Here is a 19,434-nt window from a genome sequence, read left to right on the forward strand (position 1 = left end):
AGGGGAGGGCATAAGAAGTCCCCTGGGCCCTGCCTGGGTTTAGAGGGGGGGGGGGGGGGGGGCCTGGGGAAGAGAGAAAGAAAGTCTGGGCATTTGTTGTTTTGGGAGTAGCAAAAGATCGCAAATATGCCCCATTCTAGAAAAATCTCCTCCACTATAGATTGTTTGAGAGACCACGAGGCATGAGAATAGCTCTGCTCAATCTGTCCGCTAAAATGTTGGTTTTCCCAGGGATATGCGTGCTACCAGAAACCATTGCCAAAGTCTGAGAGCTTCTCAACACAAATTAAAAGCACTGCTCTCATCTCTAGGACATTTATGTGCAGGTGGTATTCGAACGGTGCCACGTCCCCCCATGAACCATCCTGCCTGATAAATGACCCCACCCCATCAGGGAGGCGTCCCGTATGACAGTGGCTACGTGAATCTGGGGAGTAGTAATCCACCATGAAAGATGATTAAATCTGTGTCACCAGTATTTGGTGACGATTGTTGTTGGGAAGACCACCACTGTGAACAACATCCACTGAAGCAAGAACCATTCTGGCTTGTACTTTTTGCTGGCTAGGATGATCCTCACGTGACTTTGTATATCTGAGATTCTTTGGTCTGTGAGGGTTGCTGACATCCGAATAGTGTTTAAGTTTGCGCCTATGAAAATAATAGACTGGCAGGGCAATAAGGAGGATTTTTCCAATTGAGTGCAAAGATTTATTGTGTAATCCCTGGCTTGAAGAAGTTGATGCCTGGTGGTGGCTGAAAGGAGCTAAAAACAGTTTAATATAAAACACTTACCAGGAACTGACAAAAGGAGGACCTCATCAGCGAAGCGGCAAACGATCTGGGGGTACTTCATCATTTGCATCATGGGGGGGGGGGCTGCTCCTGGTAAAAAAGAACTCTCTCGAGCTAGTTAGTAATGAACCGAGAGGAGGATCGGCACCCCAACCCATCATCAATGAAGGAAGCGAGATTGACAACTTAACATCTAATGTTTTCTCGTTGGCGCATCACTGAGCTATAAGAAGCAGAGAGGTCATTACCTTGGAAGTGGGAGTGTGATACTTCTTTGTAGCTGTAGCAGTGGTATCACTAGTAGTAATTTTAGCAGAGCTGTGAAAAATAAGCAATAAATTAATGTAGTTGTGGAACCTCTGGACAGAAGTCAGGTTAAAAAGATTGTATTCTTATATTACCAAGAAGATGCCATATTGTCCTTGCAGTTAAAAAAAAATAAAAGCAAACAAGAAGTTGATGAAGCAAGCCACTGAGGTTAAGTCAGACTAGCAGGATTTGTTCTTCCGACTGGTTGACATGGAGTTGAGACATGAAGAAGGAATTTGTGTTTGACTGGGGGACTGGACTGGAGTCTTGCATTTAGCTTAGATGATTAAGCGGCTGTCTCCTGTGGTCCAGTGGTGCAAGGTTTGATTCCCTTAGCCTCCATTGCCTGTGTGACTCTGAGCAAGTCATGTAACCAGACACTGAAAAAGTTCCAAGGAGTTCGGTGTTCTAGCCCAGAAAACAAACACAAATAAATAAACTGTTTAACTTGTATGCTGGAAATATTATCTGGATGAACTGAGAATCTTGTGGACACTATGAAATTGGGCTGTGCCTCTACAGTCTGTTCTCCGTCATTATGATTAGCAGCTGGTCATTTTTGAAATATTTTGGAGTGCTTTCAATCCAGGTATGTTAAACATGTTTTGCCACAACTGTAGGAACTTCCAACTTGGAAAAAGAAATAAATATTTTGACAATGACCACTCTGTCCAAACAGCAGAACATGCTCAAGGTTATGTGACACTGGGTACAAAATAACTGGGCTTTTTGGCTTAACCTGCAGTATTAAAGGTTTTTCCTGCTGTCATAGCTTTTCACATTCTCAGTGCTGGCTATGAACAGGATCTTGCAATATGTTTTGCAGGTTTAATTTAAATGACAGTAGGAATAGAAGTGAATATTGACTAACAGTAGTCCAGTGGAGCTTGAAAAGAATGAATATCCTCAGTGTTGTTTGGATAATTTGGATTTGCCATGTTACTTTAGGCCTGAATAACTGTATTACTGTTTTTGTATTCTCTAGCTGACATGTTATTTACAATGTTAATAAATAATGTTTTTGTTTAATGTGCTGTCTTTAATTATGACTGTTCTAAATATCTGCTGATGTTCTAACAGCATTTTTTTACATACCTGTCATTTAAATTAGGTAGTCTATATGCCTATTTTTACAGCATTCTTGTGATTAGAAACTGGTTCTATACTGATTCAACTATGAAAGTGAATAGGGGTATATAACTTTGTCTGCGCTCCTTAAATATGAATTGGCATTTTGTTTGGGAGAGTTTATGACTGAATGTGACTCATGCCTCATTTGTGGATATCACTGATGTTGAGCTTTTGCAGTTTTTTATTCTGAGAAGCAAGGGGACAAGACTGAGTTTAGTGCTGTGGTACCTGATAATGTTGCCATTTTGGATTAACAAAGTTTTTAAAGTAACTATAGGATTTTTTTTTATATTTCATAGGTTACCACTTCATCAATGGATAATGGTTCTACTTTTATCTAAATCTGGTTTGCGTTGAGTGGGCTGAAGACTGTTGTCTTTGTAGAATAACATATTCCGCAGTCTGAAAACCTTAGGATCTAGCAAGAAAGGATAGGCACCTATAGGTGGGGAGGGGTAAATCTGAATAATGTTGGATTCTGAAGTTAACCAAATAGTTCACAGGACTGTACTGAGATTAGCCTGGGTGATTTGTAATCTGGTGTGAGTAAACAAATATCAGCATCCTTCAGTGGATACATCTCTTGGATGAAACACTGTGTGGCTCAGACATGCAGTGATTGAGAGGCTGTCTTTACTGAGAATAACCCACTCCCTCAGGAAGTGAACTGAAGGTCTGGCTCCTGGGGGCAGGCCCCCTGACCTTGTAAGGAATGAGTGCAGCTCAAATTATGAATGTATGGGTACAGATTAACAGATGCTTCTGAGGAATTCCCAGTGGGTATGTTGGGACAACTGTCTGAAGATCTAGAATCTGTTTTTCAAGAAAAGTGAAAGCATTATATGTATTTAAACCTTTTAAGAGGCCGCTAAGTGAAATGTCTAATCTGATTTGTGTGTATATGTGTGGGGGTGGAGGTTGAAATGAGTGGATGGTTCTTCCTCTCTCAGACATGAGTTTGAATGGCAGTGTTCAAATTTTTATACTGGGATGCAGTTTGTTCTCACGTTAGGGCAATGCTATGAGTTTAAATTATGCTTAATCTTGAGTTCAACTAGCAATATTTTCATTACTAATCACAAGGCCTTCCTGATCATGTGAAGGGCTTGCTAACTGAACAGGATAACACACCAGGCAATAATTGTCTGTTGGCTGGGTACAGAAATGGATGCTGAAACTTTCTTGACATATCTTCCATGCAGTTGTAGCTTCTTTACTTCAAAACAGATGCAGGTATGTTTTTTATGATCTGAATTATTTTAAATAAGGATCAGTCTTAATGAAAGACCAATTGACATAAGCATTCCTGACTATTAATTTACAAGACTGTTCTGATTTATCAAAATATTATACAAAATCATATTACTGCTGAAATGAGGAGTGGGAGGCATAAATATGTTATGATATTTACTTAAGTTCAATACATGGTGATATGGGTTCAAGGCTAAGGTAATCAGGGCAAGAGAGACATGGAAATTAGAAGGAAGATGGGGGTGACAGATATGGTACTAAAGCCAAAACAGGAGCAAATGATGCAAAACAAAGCAAGATGTGCCCTTTCAGGATCCTGGAGAACAACAGGAGATATGCACATCATAGTATCTGTTTCCATCCCAGCAGGAGGATGACAAGTTGTAGAGGGTAACAGTCAAGCATAAGTAAACAAAGACAAAAGGGAAAGAGTAAAATTCGACAATCTGACTGACCTACTGCCAACACAGGCACAAGTAATGAAGGTATACTTAGAGTGATGTCAACCTTCAAAACCAGGGACCAAGCTGGCTCTGTCACTGCTCTGCATCATACATTGTGGTGGCAGCATGTAAGCTAACTGCATGTGTTACAAGAGTTATCAAGAAAAAATAAATAAAATATCAAAGGATTGCATCAAATGATGAAAGTATTTTCACCCCTTCAAATGTAACAGTGGACATTTTTTCTTTCCTGACAGTGCCTTTTCTAGCATGGATATATGGCCTGTGGTGAATCATACACCTTTAATGCATGCACAAAACATAGGGTAGGAATGTCAGACATGGTAACAGGATATATCTTACAGGACTTCCTACTCAGCTTTGAATAGTAAGGCTGCTTCCAAGGCTCAAACACTGTCCAAATAGTCAAGTGGCATTGACAGTTCTTGATTAGGAACTTCTGGTGGGGTCTTCTAGTCTTCTTAAAGGGCAACATAACAAGGTTGAGGCAAAAACGTAAGAGATGACAGGGATAGGCTCAATATAGTCTGGAAAAAAATAAATTGACTGGTTTCACTGAATATAAAGTCTAAGATCCTTCTGTGAAATACTGAATGCAAATCCAAGGTGACGTTGACTATGGCTGATCATAAAAGAAAAGGAGAAGTCACCAAAACCACCAAATAATATCAGAAAAGTTAAACATGTCAAGTGGACACCACCAGTTCTGAAAATGTTACCTATGAACAAAACTATGTTAAATAATGGGAATGTAGGCAGATGTGACTGTTCTGGGCACTGCTGCTTCCGTATAGGTACATCAGTGTGTGTGTGTGTGTGTGTGTGTGTGTGTGTGTGTGTGTGTGTGTGTGTGTGTGTGTGTGTGTGTGTGTGTGTGTGTGTTTGGGGGAATGACAGATTACATCAAACCATTACAGACATGCAGCATACTCCTACAACATAACCAAACATAAGTTGATATTAGCAACAAATTGTTTCATCATGATGTTGGAGACCCAGGTTCAAAACCACAGCCTGACTTATAGACAGGAACACAAGGGACTCACACTTTCAGGGTTACACAGGCATGATCTCAGACTAATGACTTGCTATTTGAACTCAGCCACACAGACAACATACAACGAAGGCTAAGGATGGCAAGGGCACAAGCCAGTCCTTTACTATGAATCACAGATGTGCTGAACTTCAAAGAGTCTTGACAGAGAAGGTGATACTATCTCCTACTGTAACATTTACTCAGCATCCATTGAACTGGTAAGGCAAAGGGAGCACTATAGAGTCTGCATTGTTAGATATGGACTCCAGGTATTATAAGTGAGGCTAGCAGCATATGTACGGGCTGTAGTACCACCTCTGGCATTGGTCAATGGTTATGACTTCCACAAGACATAAAGCAAAACAAGTACGGCAGGGGATGAGATGACAGTTAAAAAATCAATATACATGAAGGCATAAAAAGATCTCTGGATATCAAACTCACTTGGACAATGCAGTTACACCACTGTGGAAAGAGCAGACATTTCAGAGTAAGGTAAGCAGATTTAGACTTGGGGGCACAGTGTTACGATTCCCAAAAGAAAAGTACAATAGGATGCCACTTTTACCATCACGGAAAACATAAGAGTAGGTTTATATGTAAGAGCAACAGATTCTTTACTGCTGAATAACAAACATTGCAAAATCAGAAGGAAATCACTGTGAGCATTTCTAAACTCCTGAGGAAAGAAACAGCAAAAGGACTGTCCCAATCACCCAGAAATAGAAAAAAATTCTATCATGTCTACAAAATTAAGCCATTTCCATATGCATTCTTCTTAACCCTTCTATATTGATTTGTTACTAAGGATTACACAGGAATTTGATAATATGAGTTCCTCATACTTTGTAAGATCACTTTGTGCATTATCAAATTTTTCGTGAATTTAAAAATGGCTAGGAGTTCATAACATTTGTAATTCAGCACCATAAGAGGAAACACTCTGGCAATCAAAGTCACTGCCAGAGTACTGTATTCAATATTTGGGGATCTTAAGGTTCTTGAATACTTTTTCACAAAGAAAAGAGAACAATGGTCTCTATCAATAACAGTTTCTGAAGTAAAGTGACAAGTACAAATTTCAGTACCCAAGTCCTTCAAAGTAATACAAAAATTGTTTAAATAAGCTTTTATTATTTCTGCTTCACTATCTGCTACAGATCATGATGTGTTTTCATGTAAATGATCAACCCTCCATTTTGTAATTCAGAAAGATACCATGAAAAGTTCCAGCTTCTCATACTTTTTTTTTCACAGAACGGGAAAGACATGTCGAACTCTCCTGCATCTCCGTCGCATCCTAAAGAACAAGAAAAGTACCAAAAGGAACACTGATGATACAAAGTACAACAGAGCACATAGGCTAAGGTCCAACCTGGAAAAGCCCTTTCCCAGCACCCTTTTCCAGTACTGTTTCTTTGGAGACTCTTCTTCTACTAGATACTTGCCTCCCACTCCCCTTTTCTTCAAACGTTCATGGATCCCTACATAATCAATGATCTCATCTTCTTCAAGTTGCAACTGCAATGGTTTGCGCTTTTCATCCCGCTTCGTTAAACTTTTTTTTTTCGTTACTTCTGCCATGGCCACAGCAGCAGCAGCAGCTTGCAGTGCCTGACTTTTATAATGCTGCTCAACAAAAGTGTCAAGATCGACAATGTCTTCCTCACTTATTTTCATTTTTCCTTTGATGATACTTGCTTTCAGGTTCTTTTTGGATCTTGGTTTATCTAAAACTTCATGTTCTTCTTCTGGCTCATTATTTTCCTCATTCTGCCCATTTTCCTCATTCCCCACTTCATAGTCCTTATATTGTTTATTCTCCTCATCCACTTCTTTGTCTTTTATTTCCCTAGCCAGATTTCTGGCCCTTTCTTCTTCTTCCTTTTTCCAGATGGCCAGTTTTTGCTTTTGTCTATTTAGCAGCTCTGACTTTCTCTCTAAATAATCACCTGATAAGTTGTTGATGGAATAGTGCTCCTTCAAGAACTGAAGTACAGCATCCATGTTCCAGGCATGCTCACCATTCACTTCATTGTGACATTCTGCACACAAGTCAAGTGGTGGCCATTGTAGCTTTGGAAACTTGGGGTCTTCACTCACGTCTCCTAAAAATACAAATAACAGTGTCAGAGATATGACAAAGAGTCATGAATCACAGCAGATAAACAATTCCTACGTTCATTACTAAATGAAAAGCTTCAATATGAACCTAACTTCCTCCATGCAGAATTCCTTACATTTGTTTTAGATACTTTTGAATTGTATTACCATTTCATACAACCAAACCAAAGGAATTTACTCCATGCATCTAACAACTTTTGAGTAGAGAAGTACTTTGTCATGCAATCCCTGGCAATCCCTGGGTGTAGTTTTCAGTTTTTGTTAGAGCTACTTATTCATTAAAAGTGAAAAAACTGTAAAATACTTAAATATCAAGTTCCTTTAAACTATCTTTGTATATGTTCTCGATGCAGAACTTTTGCTCTCTGTTCTATGACTTTACAGAACTATGTACGGTAATGAGCCAATATCTCAAAAATAATTTACAAAGAGGAGTAACTTTTCTTTTAATACTGCCTCTCTTTCTATGCACCCCCACAACACTGTTATGGTAACCTCTAGATACTCCATTGTAGATCAATATGTATGTTTACCTTTAAGAAGCTTTCTAGGAGCTTGCACAAGTGTATAAATACTGAGCACATGCGAGCCTGATGCCATTTTGTAGTAAGCCGTTGAGATGTAAGCATGTATATCTGTGTAGTCTGTCAGTTAATCAGTTAGGTTATATTTTGTACTTCTGCTATCCATCCTGATGTGTTTCTTTGTAATAAAGCATATAAGGAAACTACCCCGCCTGTTCATCTTTAATAAGAAACAAGACGAGCAACATGGTGTCAGAATGGGATGCAGAAATCCAGATTCTGTACCGAGAAGGCACTCAGTTAAAGGTGGAGGAATATAGAGGAGTGGATCATCTCCCCTGCACGTTTAACTCACAAAAAGGTCAGAAACGTATTTCAGGTACCAAAGCTTACTTAAATGATTTCTTATTTGCAAAATACAAAATTAAGCACTCAGAATGCTCTAAACGAATTTCTAAGTAAACGAAATATGCAAAACTGCAACATACTGAGAAAATATTTGAAATAAAGTCCGAATCTCATAAAAATGTATAAAATAAGGAAAACGACTGCATTTTTTTTGAAGTAGCTCATAGCATGTATTTTTCGCATTAACTAAAGCTATTCAAGATATCCGTAATATACAATGTGCTTGCATATTTGTGCAGTATTACAGTACAGCTATTTCACAAAACACAGCCATTTCAAAGCATATTTCGCAAAGTACAGTATTTCGAAGAGTTTATTGCACATGTGATTTTTTTTAAGTACTGGCTGTGTAAGCATGTTTGGACATAATTACAAGGGCCATATTTTCATTGTGTTTTGGCATACTTTGCTGGCATGGCAGATGAATTTCGGAAACCAGGTCCTCTTGTCTTTGATAATACTATTGCAGAGAATTGTAGAGTGTTTGAGCAAGAGTACAATATTTTCATATAAGCTGCATTTTCTGATAAAGATGACTGTACAAAGGCATTTATTCTGCTTAATTTGGCTGGTTCAGAAGCCATAGAAAGAGAGCGTTCATTTGTGTATGCACCTGATGTGTTTGCAGGGGAGGGGGAAAACCGTCATATACTGGTACCGACTGTGTCAAGGGAAGACCCCAAGTGCTTAAAATGTAAATTTAGAGAAATGTGTAATCCCCAAATGAATACTACAAAGCAAAGCCACTTATTTTACACATGAGATCAAAAGCCTGGGGAAACGTCTGCAGTATATATAACTGACTTGAGAAATAAAGCTAAAACATGCAGATTTGGTAATTTAAGGGATGAGCTGATAAAACACAAACTAAATCAGAAAAATAAAATTAAACAGAATGAATGCAGGGTCCAGATGGTAAAATCCACGTATAATGCATGAAACGACCAAGATGAGCTGATAAAAGACATACTTGTCTCAGTGAAGCACAAGAGTGAGTCAGCAAACTCAAAGAATAGTACAGTTGTGTACACTTATCATAAATGTAGATGTTCAAGTGTATTCACTGTTGCAGTCATCACTTGTGGGTTATCCCTGCTGGGTAGCCCTTGGCCGGCCCGAATACCACAGTAAAGGGTTTCCCTCCTGCTTCAGCTGTCTGGAGTGTTAGGCTGATGTCAGGTCATCAGGGCTATAAAATGAGGCCACCAACGCCATTACATCAGTTTTTCTTGCCCCCGATAAGTATGAGCCCCTAAGAAAGAGAAAAGGGGGGATGGTGGGAGGCAAACAAGACTGCAACAGTGAATACACTCGACCATCTACATTTATGGTAAGTGTACACAACTGTACTATGTTCTTCATGTTTCACTGTTGCAGTCATCACTTGTAGGAAGATTCCCAAAGCTGAGAAACGGGGTGGAGGAAGGACAATAGGAACTTAAAACAAGCACCAATTCAAGGGAATGCCAGCATGCCTTGCAGAACTGCAGATGCAAAGCTTGCCCTGGTTTTGGAGAAGGTAGCCAGCTGGTAGTGTTTGGTGAAAGTGTGGCTTGATGTCCAGGTAGAAGCTTCCAAAATATCCTTGGTTGGAACCCCTTTCAGGAAGGCAGTGGAAGTAGAGGCTGGCCTCATGGAATGTGACCTGTTGGATTTGGGAGGATTCTTTCCATGACAGGACTAGCAGAAATGGATACAATGTGAAATCCATTTAGAAATTGTCTGTTTGGATATGGGTTTCCCCTCTGCCCAAGAGTGAAAGAGACCAGTAGCTGGTCAGTTTTTCTGATTGACTTGGTCCTATCCAGGTAATATCTCAATTGTCTCTGCGCATCTAGGGTATGCAAAATTATTTCCCCTTTATTATGGGGGTTGGGAAAGAAGGTAGGTAGATGGATGACCAGGTTGAGAGTAACATCTAAGACCACCTTAGGTATAAAGAGGGGTTGGTCCTAAGAGACACCCTGTCAGCATGGAAAATGATGAAGGGCTCAGTGGCCATAAGGGCTTGAAGCTTCAAAACTCTCCTGGCTGAGGTGATGGCCAGCAGAAAGGCAGTTTTCCAAGAAAGGTACTTCAGGTCTGCTAAAGCAACTGACTCAAAGGGAGGCAAAGTCATTTTTTCCAGGACAAAGTTTAGATCCCATGCAGAAGCAGGTGGCCTTCTAGGTGGTCTGATGTGGGCCACCCCTCTAAGGAACTGTTTTAACAGATGTTGGAGAAAAAATGGGCTGATCCGACTGTATATAGGCAGAGATAGCCAAGGCATGTGTTTTGCTGGAGGAGTATGACAATCCCTTTTCTAGCAGCTCTTCCAAGTAGTCCAGAATCAATGCCAGGCTGGCCTTAGTGCTGTTGACGTCTTTGCTGTGGCACCAGATGGTAAATCCTTTCCATTTTGTGGAGTAGGATTTTCTGGTGCTGGGCCTGCTGGCCTCTTAATAATGTTTAAAACCTGCCTGCTGAAGGTTTGGCATTATCCGCCTGTGTAGAATCAGCCATGCAGACGGCTTGAGTGTGGGGAGGTTTGGATTTCATTTCTCCTGAGTCAGAAGGCTTGTTGTGAGAGGTAGGTTCATGGGAGGTTCTTTGGACAGACTGAGGAGCAAGGGGTACCAGTGTTGTCTGGGCCAGTCTGGAACAATGAGAACAGCCTATGGGCCTTCCTCCCTGATCTTGAGAAGTACCCTGGGAATCAGAGGCAAAGGGGGAATGTGTACACAAACAGGTTGCTCCAGTGGAAGGAGAGGGCGTCTACCCACCAGGCTTCTGGATGGAACACTCCGGGGCAGAACCTTTGTCTGAAGTTGCAAAGAGGTCTATGTGTGGGTTCCTCCAGGTTTTGCTGATGTTGAGAAAGGTCCCCGTGTGCAGCTGCTACTCATGGGGGAGACAGGAGGCTTCTGCTTAACTGGTCTGCCAGGGTGTTCTGTTTCTCTGGGGTGTACTGAGCAATCAGATGCAGCCTCAGATTTGAGTCTGACTGCCAGATTTGCACAGTTATGCGACACAGGGTGTAGAAGTGAGTACCCCCTCTGCTTGTTGATATACCACATTACTGCTGTGCTGTCTGTCTTGATTAAGAGCACTTCTGGTCTCAGGTGATCCTTGAAAGCTTGGATTGCCCTGTGAACCACCAGCATTTCTTTTAGGTTAGCCCTGAACCTCCTGTTCTCAAATGCCCTGGGTGCACATACTTCCTTGGTGTGCCCCACCAGCTGTGACTGAAGCACCTGTGGTGATGGTTTGGCCCTGTGGGAGAGTGATAAAGGGTAGACCCTTGTTCAGGGTACACACCTCTGCCCACCAGAAGAGTTCCTTCTTTAAGCAGGGAAGTAGGTGCAGCTAGTACTCCACTGACTGTGAGTGTTGGCACCAAAGGTTCCTGCAGTACCACTGTAGTTTCCTCATGTAAAGTCTGGCTAGTGGAATCAGCAGGATGCAGGAGGCCATGTATCCCAGTGCTTTCAGGAATTTCCTTGCTGTGAGGGGGTCCTGCAGGCCAGCTGGGAAATTAAGAGTTGAGGAAGGTCTGCTTCTCTGGAAGGAGGGAGGCTGTTTGTGTTGCTGTGTCCAGCAGAGCTCCCAGGAAGGATAACCTTCTTGTGGGGTGAAACTGGGACTTCTCCTGGTTGATAGTGAATCCCAGGAAGGTTAGGAGAGTTTGAACAAAGGTGAGATCTGCAGGACTCTTTCCTTGGTGTCTGCCTGGATAAGGCAGTCATCCAGGTAGGGGTAAATCTGTATGCCCTTCTGTCTGCAGTAGGCAATGACAGGAGCCAGGCACTTGGTAAAGACTCTGGGAGCAGCAGATAAACCAAAGAGCAGAGCAGAGAACTGAAGGTGTAGTGACCCTGCTCTGAAGCGCATGAAACTCCTGCAGGACTTCCTTATGGGGATATGGCGGTAGACATCCTTCAAGATCTAGGGTTACTAGCCAAGCCTGAGGCATCAGCATTGGCAGGTTTTTTTAGGGTCAGCATTTTGAATTTTTCAGAGTGGATAGGTCGAGAATAGGGCACCAGGTGCCCTCCTTTCTGGGTACCAGGAACAGTCTGGAATAACACCCTTTTCCGGCCTGATCTTTTGGTACAGGTTCCACAGCACCTTGGGCATAAAGCTTTTGAATCTGGCGGATTGCTTCTGGTCTCTGATTTGCTGGTACATCTGGGAAGCCTGAATATCTGGAGATTTCTTTGAAAGAGAATGTGTACCTGCTGGTAATAATTTTTAGGATCTATAGATCTGAGGTGATGGCCTGCCAATTCTATAGGAAGATGGAAAGTCATCCTCCTAGTCTCTCTGGGGAGGTGGGGGGGCAGAGGGGAGGGGAGAGAGTCACTGTGAGTCCTTGAAGAAGGGATTGGGCTCAGAACTCCCCTGCCTAGGCATTGCAGTGGTCCATTGTCTGGATCTCTGCTGAGTTTGGGACTGGTACCTGGAAGGCCTGTCCCTGCGCCCCTTCCTCTGGACAGGTTTTGTTTGGGTAGAAAAGGTCCAATGCTTTGTGGGAAAGTTCCTACTGAACCTGGGAGGCTGTATCTGCAAAAAAATTCTTCACAATCTGCATAGACGTGGCCTTATCTTCCATTTTCTTAATAACCTCCTCAGCCTTAGGTCCAAATAGCTGGTCCTTGTCCAGAGGGGCGTCTAATAGTTTGGACTTTCCTTGGTCAGGCAAAGGTTGTTCCCTTAACCAGGCATGCCTACAGATCACTGAGCCAGATACTGCAGCCGTGCTGGAAGCTTCCAAGGCACCAATAATGCAGGGAATGCTTGGCTACCTGGGAGCTGGACTGTATAAGATCTGCTAGTTCCCTGGTTGTACTGCTGCCTGGTAGGGTGGACATTTTCTGTTTTAATAACTCCAGCACATTATGCTGGCATTTACGCATATGAAATTGACAATGCAGAGCTCTAATGGCTAAGGTAGCCAAACTGTAGACGTTATTTCCTAGTCTGTCTAAGGCTCTGCTCTCTTTATCAGCTGGAATGGGGTTTTTAGAGGAGCTAGCCCTAGCCCACTTGGGACCCTGAGTAATGACCTCTGGGTCAGCTGTAGGGTTTTTAAAAAGATACTTGTGGGTGTCTTGTACCCTAAAATATCTGTCTGGCTTCCTGGGGGCAGGTGGAAGAGAGTCCGAGGTGAGTGCAGATTCCAGAAAGACATCCTCCACCACATCCAGGATTGGGGGAATGTCCAGAGGTTTATGCTGTGGAAGGTCAAGGAACTCTCTCAGTCTCTTCTTTGACTGAGGATAGTCCTGTGCCTCCCAGTGAAAATGTTCCCTGAGTGAATTTTAAGGAGAGGTCCTCAGGTGGGGAGGCAGCAGGAATGGGGTCCTCAACATCTGAATCCTCAAATGCTGTAAAGGTCTGCTCTTCCGTGTATGTCTCTTCTAGGTCTGACCCTTCTGACTCCTGGTCAGAAAGAGTCAAAGGGGAAGTGTCCCTCTTCCTTTTGGCTGGGGTAGCTTGGGTGAGCTGGCTTCCTCTTATCAGGGTGATTAGATCTTCAGGAATTCTGAGCAGCTGCTGTGACTGTGGGGCAGGCTGGGTGGAAGGAAGTCAGTGGCTGGGTCCCTGGAATGGGATCTTTTTAAGGGTAGTCTTGGTTTTGGGCCTAGTGGATTCCATGGCCTTATACAAGGTTAGCTTAACTGGTGGCATGGTTGTTGGCCTCTGCCTGGCGTTGGTCATTGGAACAGTCTCTATGGAAGCCGGTGCCTGCGAGGTGGCTCCGGACCCAACCATATGACTGAAGGCCAACATACCGGTAGGAGAAGATGGTCCTGGCAGCATACCCGACTCCAAACAGGTCTCAGTAGAGGCCTGTGACAGATCCTCAGCTGGTGTCAGGGGCTGCGAAGGCACCTCACTGAGTACAGCAGCTGTACTGGGTGGTACGCTAGCTGACTTCGGATCAGAGTCGTCAGACGGCCTAACTTTCTGAGGCCTAGCCTTTATCTTACATTTCTTTTTTTCTGGGAAAATCAACAGCAGCCTGACCGACCGATGCCATTTCATGGTGAGGAACAGTCTCACTAAAGTGTCTAGCTACAGTTTCAGCTCTCCTCCTAATAGTCCTAGCATGAAAGGTAGTCCGGTCCTCGGTCGGCCCAATACCAAAGTATTAGGCTGCGCCGGTCATGGCGGCCAGATCTCTGACATCAGCGCCAGGTATAAAGGCGCATGACCGGCGTCATATCCTCAGTCTTTTCTTGCCCCAGATGTCAGAAGGCCAAAAGGCTATAGCTAAAAACAGAATACCTCCCAAAAACATGCCCAACACAAACCATCACCTAAACAGCAGCACAAGTCAAACCACTACAGTGGGGAGGAGGGAGGTTGATGACTGCAACAATGTGGATCTACATCTAGGCTAGGTAGGTACAATACTCTACATTACTATGTTCTTCATCTCACTTACATGCTGCTTATCCTTACTTAAAGCAACGGAAAGATGGTAAAAAGAATGGAAAAAGCATTAATCAAAAAAAAAAGGGCCTAACAAAAAAAATTCCAAATGGTACCAAATCCTCAGAATAGATAGAAGGAAGTAAAGTGGTAATGTTTAATGTCTTTTTGTACTGAACTCCAGAAAGGTCTCCAAAAATGTCTTTTGTAGCTACCCCCCAGAAAGGTAGAGAAAGAAAGAGCAGTGAAGTAGCAGTAGATTCCAGCAGAAGAATCCAAATTCCCATGATCCATAGAAAGAAATAATAAAGAAAAACAGAAATCCTTTAGAAATATTTTTTTTTTGCAAACAAGTCAGAACTGTGAACCTAAAAGAAAAAAACAAACAAAAAAAGTCAAAACAGCTGATGGTTCTGCTCGTCCAAAGTCCTCTGCTCAAATAATAACAAAAAAATATCAAAAAAAATTTATTTTTTTTTTTTTTATTTATTTTTTTTCACAATAGTAATAATGAATAGTTTAAATTAATAGTTTGCATAAAAGGCCACTTAAGGCCACAAGACAAAAAACTTCAGGAATAAGCAAAAGATATCATAAAACAAAGAAAGGCTCCACTGCCATGAGGGCCTGTAATTCCAGAACAAAAGAAACAACAAGGGCAGATGACAAAGCCAACAAAAAGCAGTTTTCATGACAAAGCTTCAGGTAACGCAGCAGTATAAGCAGGCTCAAAAGGTTCAATAAGTTTTGAGATCCCAAGCAGGAGTAGGAGCTCCTCTAAAGTCTTATATTTCTTGCCCTCTAAGAAATTGCTTAAACCAAGGAAAAGAAAGAAATGAAATGGAAATGAATAGAGGAGGAGGATGAACCTTGTGGAAAGATCCAATAGCTCTTGAAGAGAAACCTTGTCCAATAGCTCAGTAAGATATTGATTAGCTCAGGACCAACAAATCAAGGTAAAAATAGCCCATTTCCTCCTTGAACTTTCCCCAAACTCTCCAAAGCCATCTCCCAAACATCCTTTCCCTAACTGGTTATGAAAACTCCTCTCAATTAAAATAGAATAGTGTGAGCTCTGTTAGATGCAGATCTGATCATTTGAAGAGAAACAGAAGATGCCCAGCTGAAGAGACCCTCTGAATCAAGGCACAGAATATGCCAGGCTGTTAGATGTGACAAAAGTAAGGCAGTAAAGGCAGAGGCCATGGAGGTTCTCGTATTCAGGTCCGCAAAATCATGTACTGGCCAAAATGGGCCTCGCTAAAAAGCTCAGTGGTCTTGTCCAGTGCCTTCAAAAGGGCATTCTTGGAAGAAGAGGCATGAGAAGGCACTGTTGGATGGGCCTCCAAAAAGTGTGGGTTCCAAGAAGGCTGAAAAAATCAGTGTGTGTGATGAAACATTTTTTAACAAAATTGCGGAACTGTGGTGTGGAGTGGGAGAATCAGAACGTGGTCAACATTGTCATCCACATAACACTGTCAACTGTTGAAATACATGAGGATCTCAATCTGCTCAATACATCTGCTAAGGAGTCAATGTGCTCCTGGTAAAGCTCTGGTGTAGATGCTCCTGGTAGAAACTTTGCCTGAAGGAGTATTTGCTCCTGGGCAGTTAGGAAAAGAATGGTGCCTTTTTGAAGAGAGACAGAGTGTAAGAGTTCGTTGTGCTTGTGCATAACACCCATGAGTAGTGTGTAAATTTTGAAGAAATCAATGCCCACTGAACTGGAATGGCCAATGTTGTGTGAATGCAAATGCAAAAGTAAATATTTCCTTCGTTTTGCAAACTGATTTGCAAATTGTGGACCACCCATTTTCCATTGAGGTGTGCTCCCTGACTTGGGATCTGACCTCTGGCCAGTCCCAGGCATCTGGAGTGTCGAGTCTGACTGACACCTGAGCCCAGTCAGTCTCCTCTTGTCCCTAGAGGAAACTCCTTTCTGATGAAAAGTTGAGAAGATTGAATGATCCAGTCTACATTGTTGAGAGTGTCTTGTCATCTCCTTTAAAGCACTTTTGACATTGACCTTGCTACCATTGAAGCTTGAATATGCAATTTGGCACCATGACAAGAGCCAAGACCTGGACTGGAACATCTGTTGCTGGATTGTTGGAGTCAGCCTGACATTTGCTGGAAATAGGAAGAAAAGAGAAAGGCTTTTGTTGAAGTCCGGCCAGAAAAGGCTGGGTCAGTCAGGTGTTCAGAGCACAATTTGAAGACACATGTCATGAAGGCTCTGGACTAAGCACAGGCATCGCACCACTGCCAGATAATACTGTAGAACTATACTGTAGATGATGAAGAAGCATGATTACAATCTGCCATAAATACGAAGTGTTCCAAGTCTTACTTGTGCAATGTAATCACTGATTTCTCCAAATAAGGAAAAAAACAGCAGTAGACTGTTAAAATGCAATCTGTCAGAACTGTGAGAAGAAACTGAGGCAAACGAGCAAACGAGAGTACTACCAATCCTTCTCAAACAGAGGTAAACCTGCAGCAAACTTGAAGCTAAATTGAAACATCTAGGTGTTTGAGATCCATCTTGAGTGCCAGAAGAAAAACCTCTTGAAGGGTAAGAGTGTTGGAATAGTGGCATCTCCAGTTGAGGATTGGTGGTGTAGGTAAGTTGCTGCTGTATAAATAACCAAAAAGAATTTGTCGAGAACAGGTAACCATAAAGAAATGAGCATTAAAACTTAGGCCTCCCACGTGATAGCCTGAGAATAGTATTGCTCCTATTTGAAGAAGTAAAAATCTTTGCCAAGGCCCTCAGAGCCTTGCCAAGGAGGTTTGGAGTGCATGTCTTGGAAAAACTTGAAAGGAGTCGATGGTATACTAATAGCCATGTAACCTGGGTTACTATTGTCCAAATACCCATTGTAATGAGTGACTAAATGCCAATTTTGCTTGAAAGAGCCAGGGCTGCAAGAAAAGAAAGTGGCTGGCAGCTAAGAATCTGGCAAGCTTGTGAAAAGGGGCAGCAGCCCCAGCCCCAGTGAGCGAAGGACCAGGCCTGAGAGCAGCCTCGCTCACGCTGTCTCTCGCCCTGAGCAGACTCGCCTCCTCGCCTTCTGCCTCCTGTCCGCCCAGACTCAGACTACCCCCAGACTTCTGCCAAGAAGGGAGGAATCCCTTAAAAGTCTTTAACAGTCTGCATAAACTTTCTGGTTTGTTAAACAACTTTAAGACAGACTCCACAGGATAGCCTTAAACAAACTACTCAAATTAAACTGCATCCAGAATTTCAGACTTAACATTCTCAGACAAATCCCAAACTTCCATCAGACCAGTGGACTACTTCAGAAACAGTGTGATCCACAAGCAGAGACCCCTGATTCTCAGACAAATTCTGATCAACACGGATTAAACCCTCTGCTTAAAAACCCAAGCATTCTCAAAGAGTAAGGACCAATGCTTACAAACCCGCATAGAAACAAAGCCTCCTGTTCAGATCTATGCACTAAATCTTAAAATCCATATGACTGCTAGTCTTAGCTGCTCATTGCAAAATAGAAAACTGTTGAAGAAGAGGAATACAGCAGGATAAGCTCTCATACTAACTGGCACCTCAAAGCTCTCATTGTACCCCTTCTCAAGGCCAGAGGGGCTTTGACCCTAGAACCGAAAGTGCTCTCCTAACAACCTTTCCAGGACTTATGTTTCTGGTCTTCTGAGCTGCTCACCTGCTACATATTTATTCTGGGCAGGAGGCACAGTCTCCTCATTACTGTTGTAAATATGCTCCCCCAGGTAACAACAAATCTGGAACAAGGGAAACTGAAGGGAAACTGAAGAGACATCAAAAAGAACAAAGAAAACACTCCCTCAGTATATAAACAGAGCTGCAAGAACCCAACCAACCTCCCGGAAATCTTCCTCGCGAATGAGCCTCCTCCAAATGTGAATCCAATCCTGCAGAGTCTCTGAAATGCAATCCCTCTGAGGATGAAAAATGAATGATGAAAAATCAGAAGGAGTCAGAATAAGAGGATCTGTGAATCAACTGTGAAATCAGAATAGAATCAATCATCTCCTCTCAAGAAGATCATGAATGGCAGAATCTGAGGCCTGCAATTCTGTTCAGATATCATCAACCCTAGCTGTCCCTCCCAGGATCCCAATGTCTTTCTTAGAACTTACAAACACAGACCAAAATCTCCAGAAATTTTATTAGAAAGCAGCCTAACAGCCCACCCCTTAGAAGGCACAGAAGGATAGCAAATAAAGGCCTAGGCCCCTTCAGGTAGAAGGAGCTCCTGCCCAGAGGGAATCAACTAGCTTGAGAGGCATGAGAGGACCCAATACCCAACAGAGGCCCCTTCAGCCTGACCTGCCTCCTGAGCAGCCGACCCACCTAGAATCATGTTATCCGCATAAAAAGCAAAACTTCGCTCCGGATAGACTAACAAGCTGTAGTTCCGTCCCTTTCCAGGGAATCCGGCGGCAAAGAACAAATCCCTAACATCCGCAATTTACACCTAATGCTAATTAGTAGAAATTAAACCTAGTGACACCCTTATATATATTATAATTACACCTTATGCAAAACATTCAAAATCGGCGCCCGTGCTCCGTCCCAAACAAGAATACACAGAAATACAATTAAACTATGCCCAATCTAACACCGACAAGAAATACAACAAAACAAACAAACAACTAGTGGTAATCCCTTGCGTAATATTTTCAGGTGATAAATACAATTATTCTGTTTTTCTGAAACTCGGGGAAAAACACTGGAGCCGCCGAAATCACCGCCGAAAGAAACGTACTCTGCCCATGAAAGTAAAAGTCTGAAAATACTCCCGAGGACTGAGGCCACTATCCGACGTTCTGCTACCGCTTTTGCCCAGCAAAAGACTGAGGATGAGGACGCTGGCTCCGCCACTACCCATACACCAGCGATGTCAGATGTGAGAGCGACTACATCAGAGCACAGAACCGACATCTGGGGACATTGTGGTCTGGGGCTAGG

General features: G+C 42.6%; 1 protein-coding gene across 1 annotated transcript in view; it reads right to left on the bottom strand.

Moving 5' to 3' along the window:
- Positions 1-6,099: 6,099 nt before the first annotated feature.
- QSOX1 (quiescin sulfhydryl oxidase 1) overlaps positions 6,100-19,434 on the bottom strand; it is a 1,259,897-nt gene continuing 1,246,562 nt past the window's right edge. Inside the window, exon 12 of the mRNA XM_044085745.1 lies at positions 6,100-7,094. Coding sequence (XP_043941680.1) covers positions 6,238-7,094 — 857 coding nt within the window. The 3' untranslated portion in view covers positions 6,100-6,237. The remainder of the gene's footprint in view (positions 7,095-19,434) is intronic.

Source organism: Protopterus annectens, chromosome 10.part0 (genome assembly GCF_019279795.1).
Source record: "Protopterus annectens isolate FY-2018-M chromosome 10.part0, PAN1.0, whole genome shotgun sequence".
In the NCBI taxonomy this organism is placed as follows: domain Eukaryota; kingdom Metazoa; phylum Chordata; order Ceratodontiformes; family Protopteridae; genus Protopterus; species Protopterus annectens.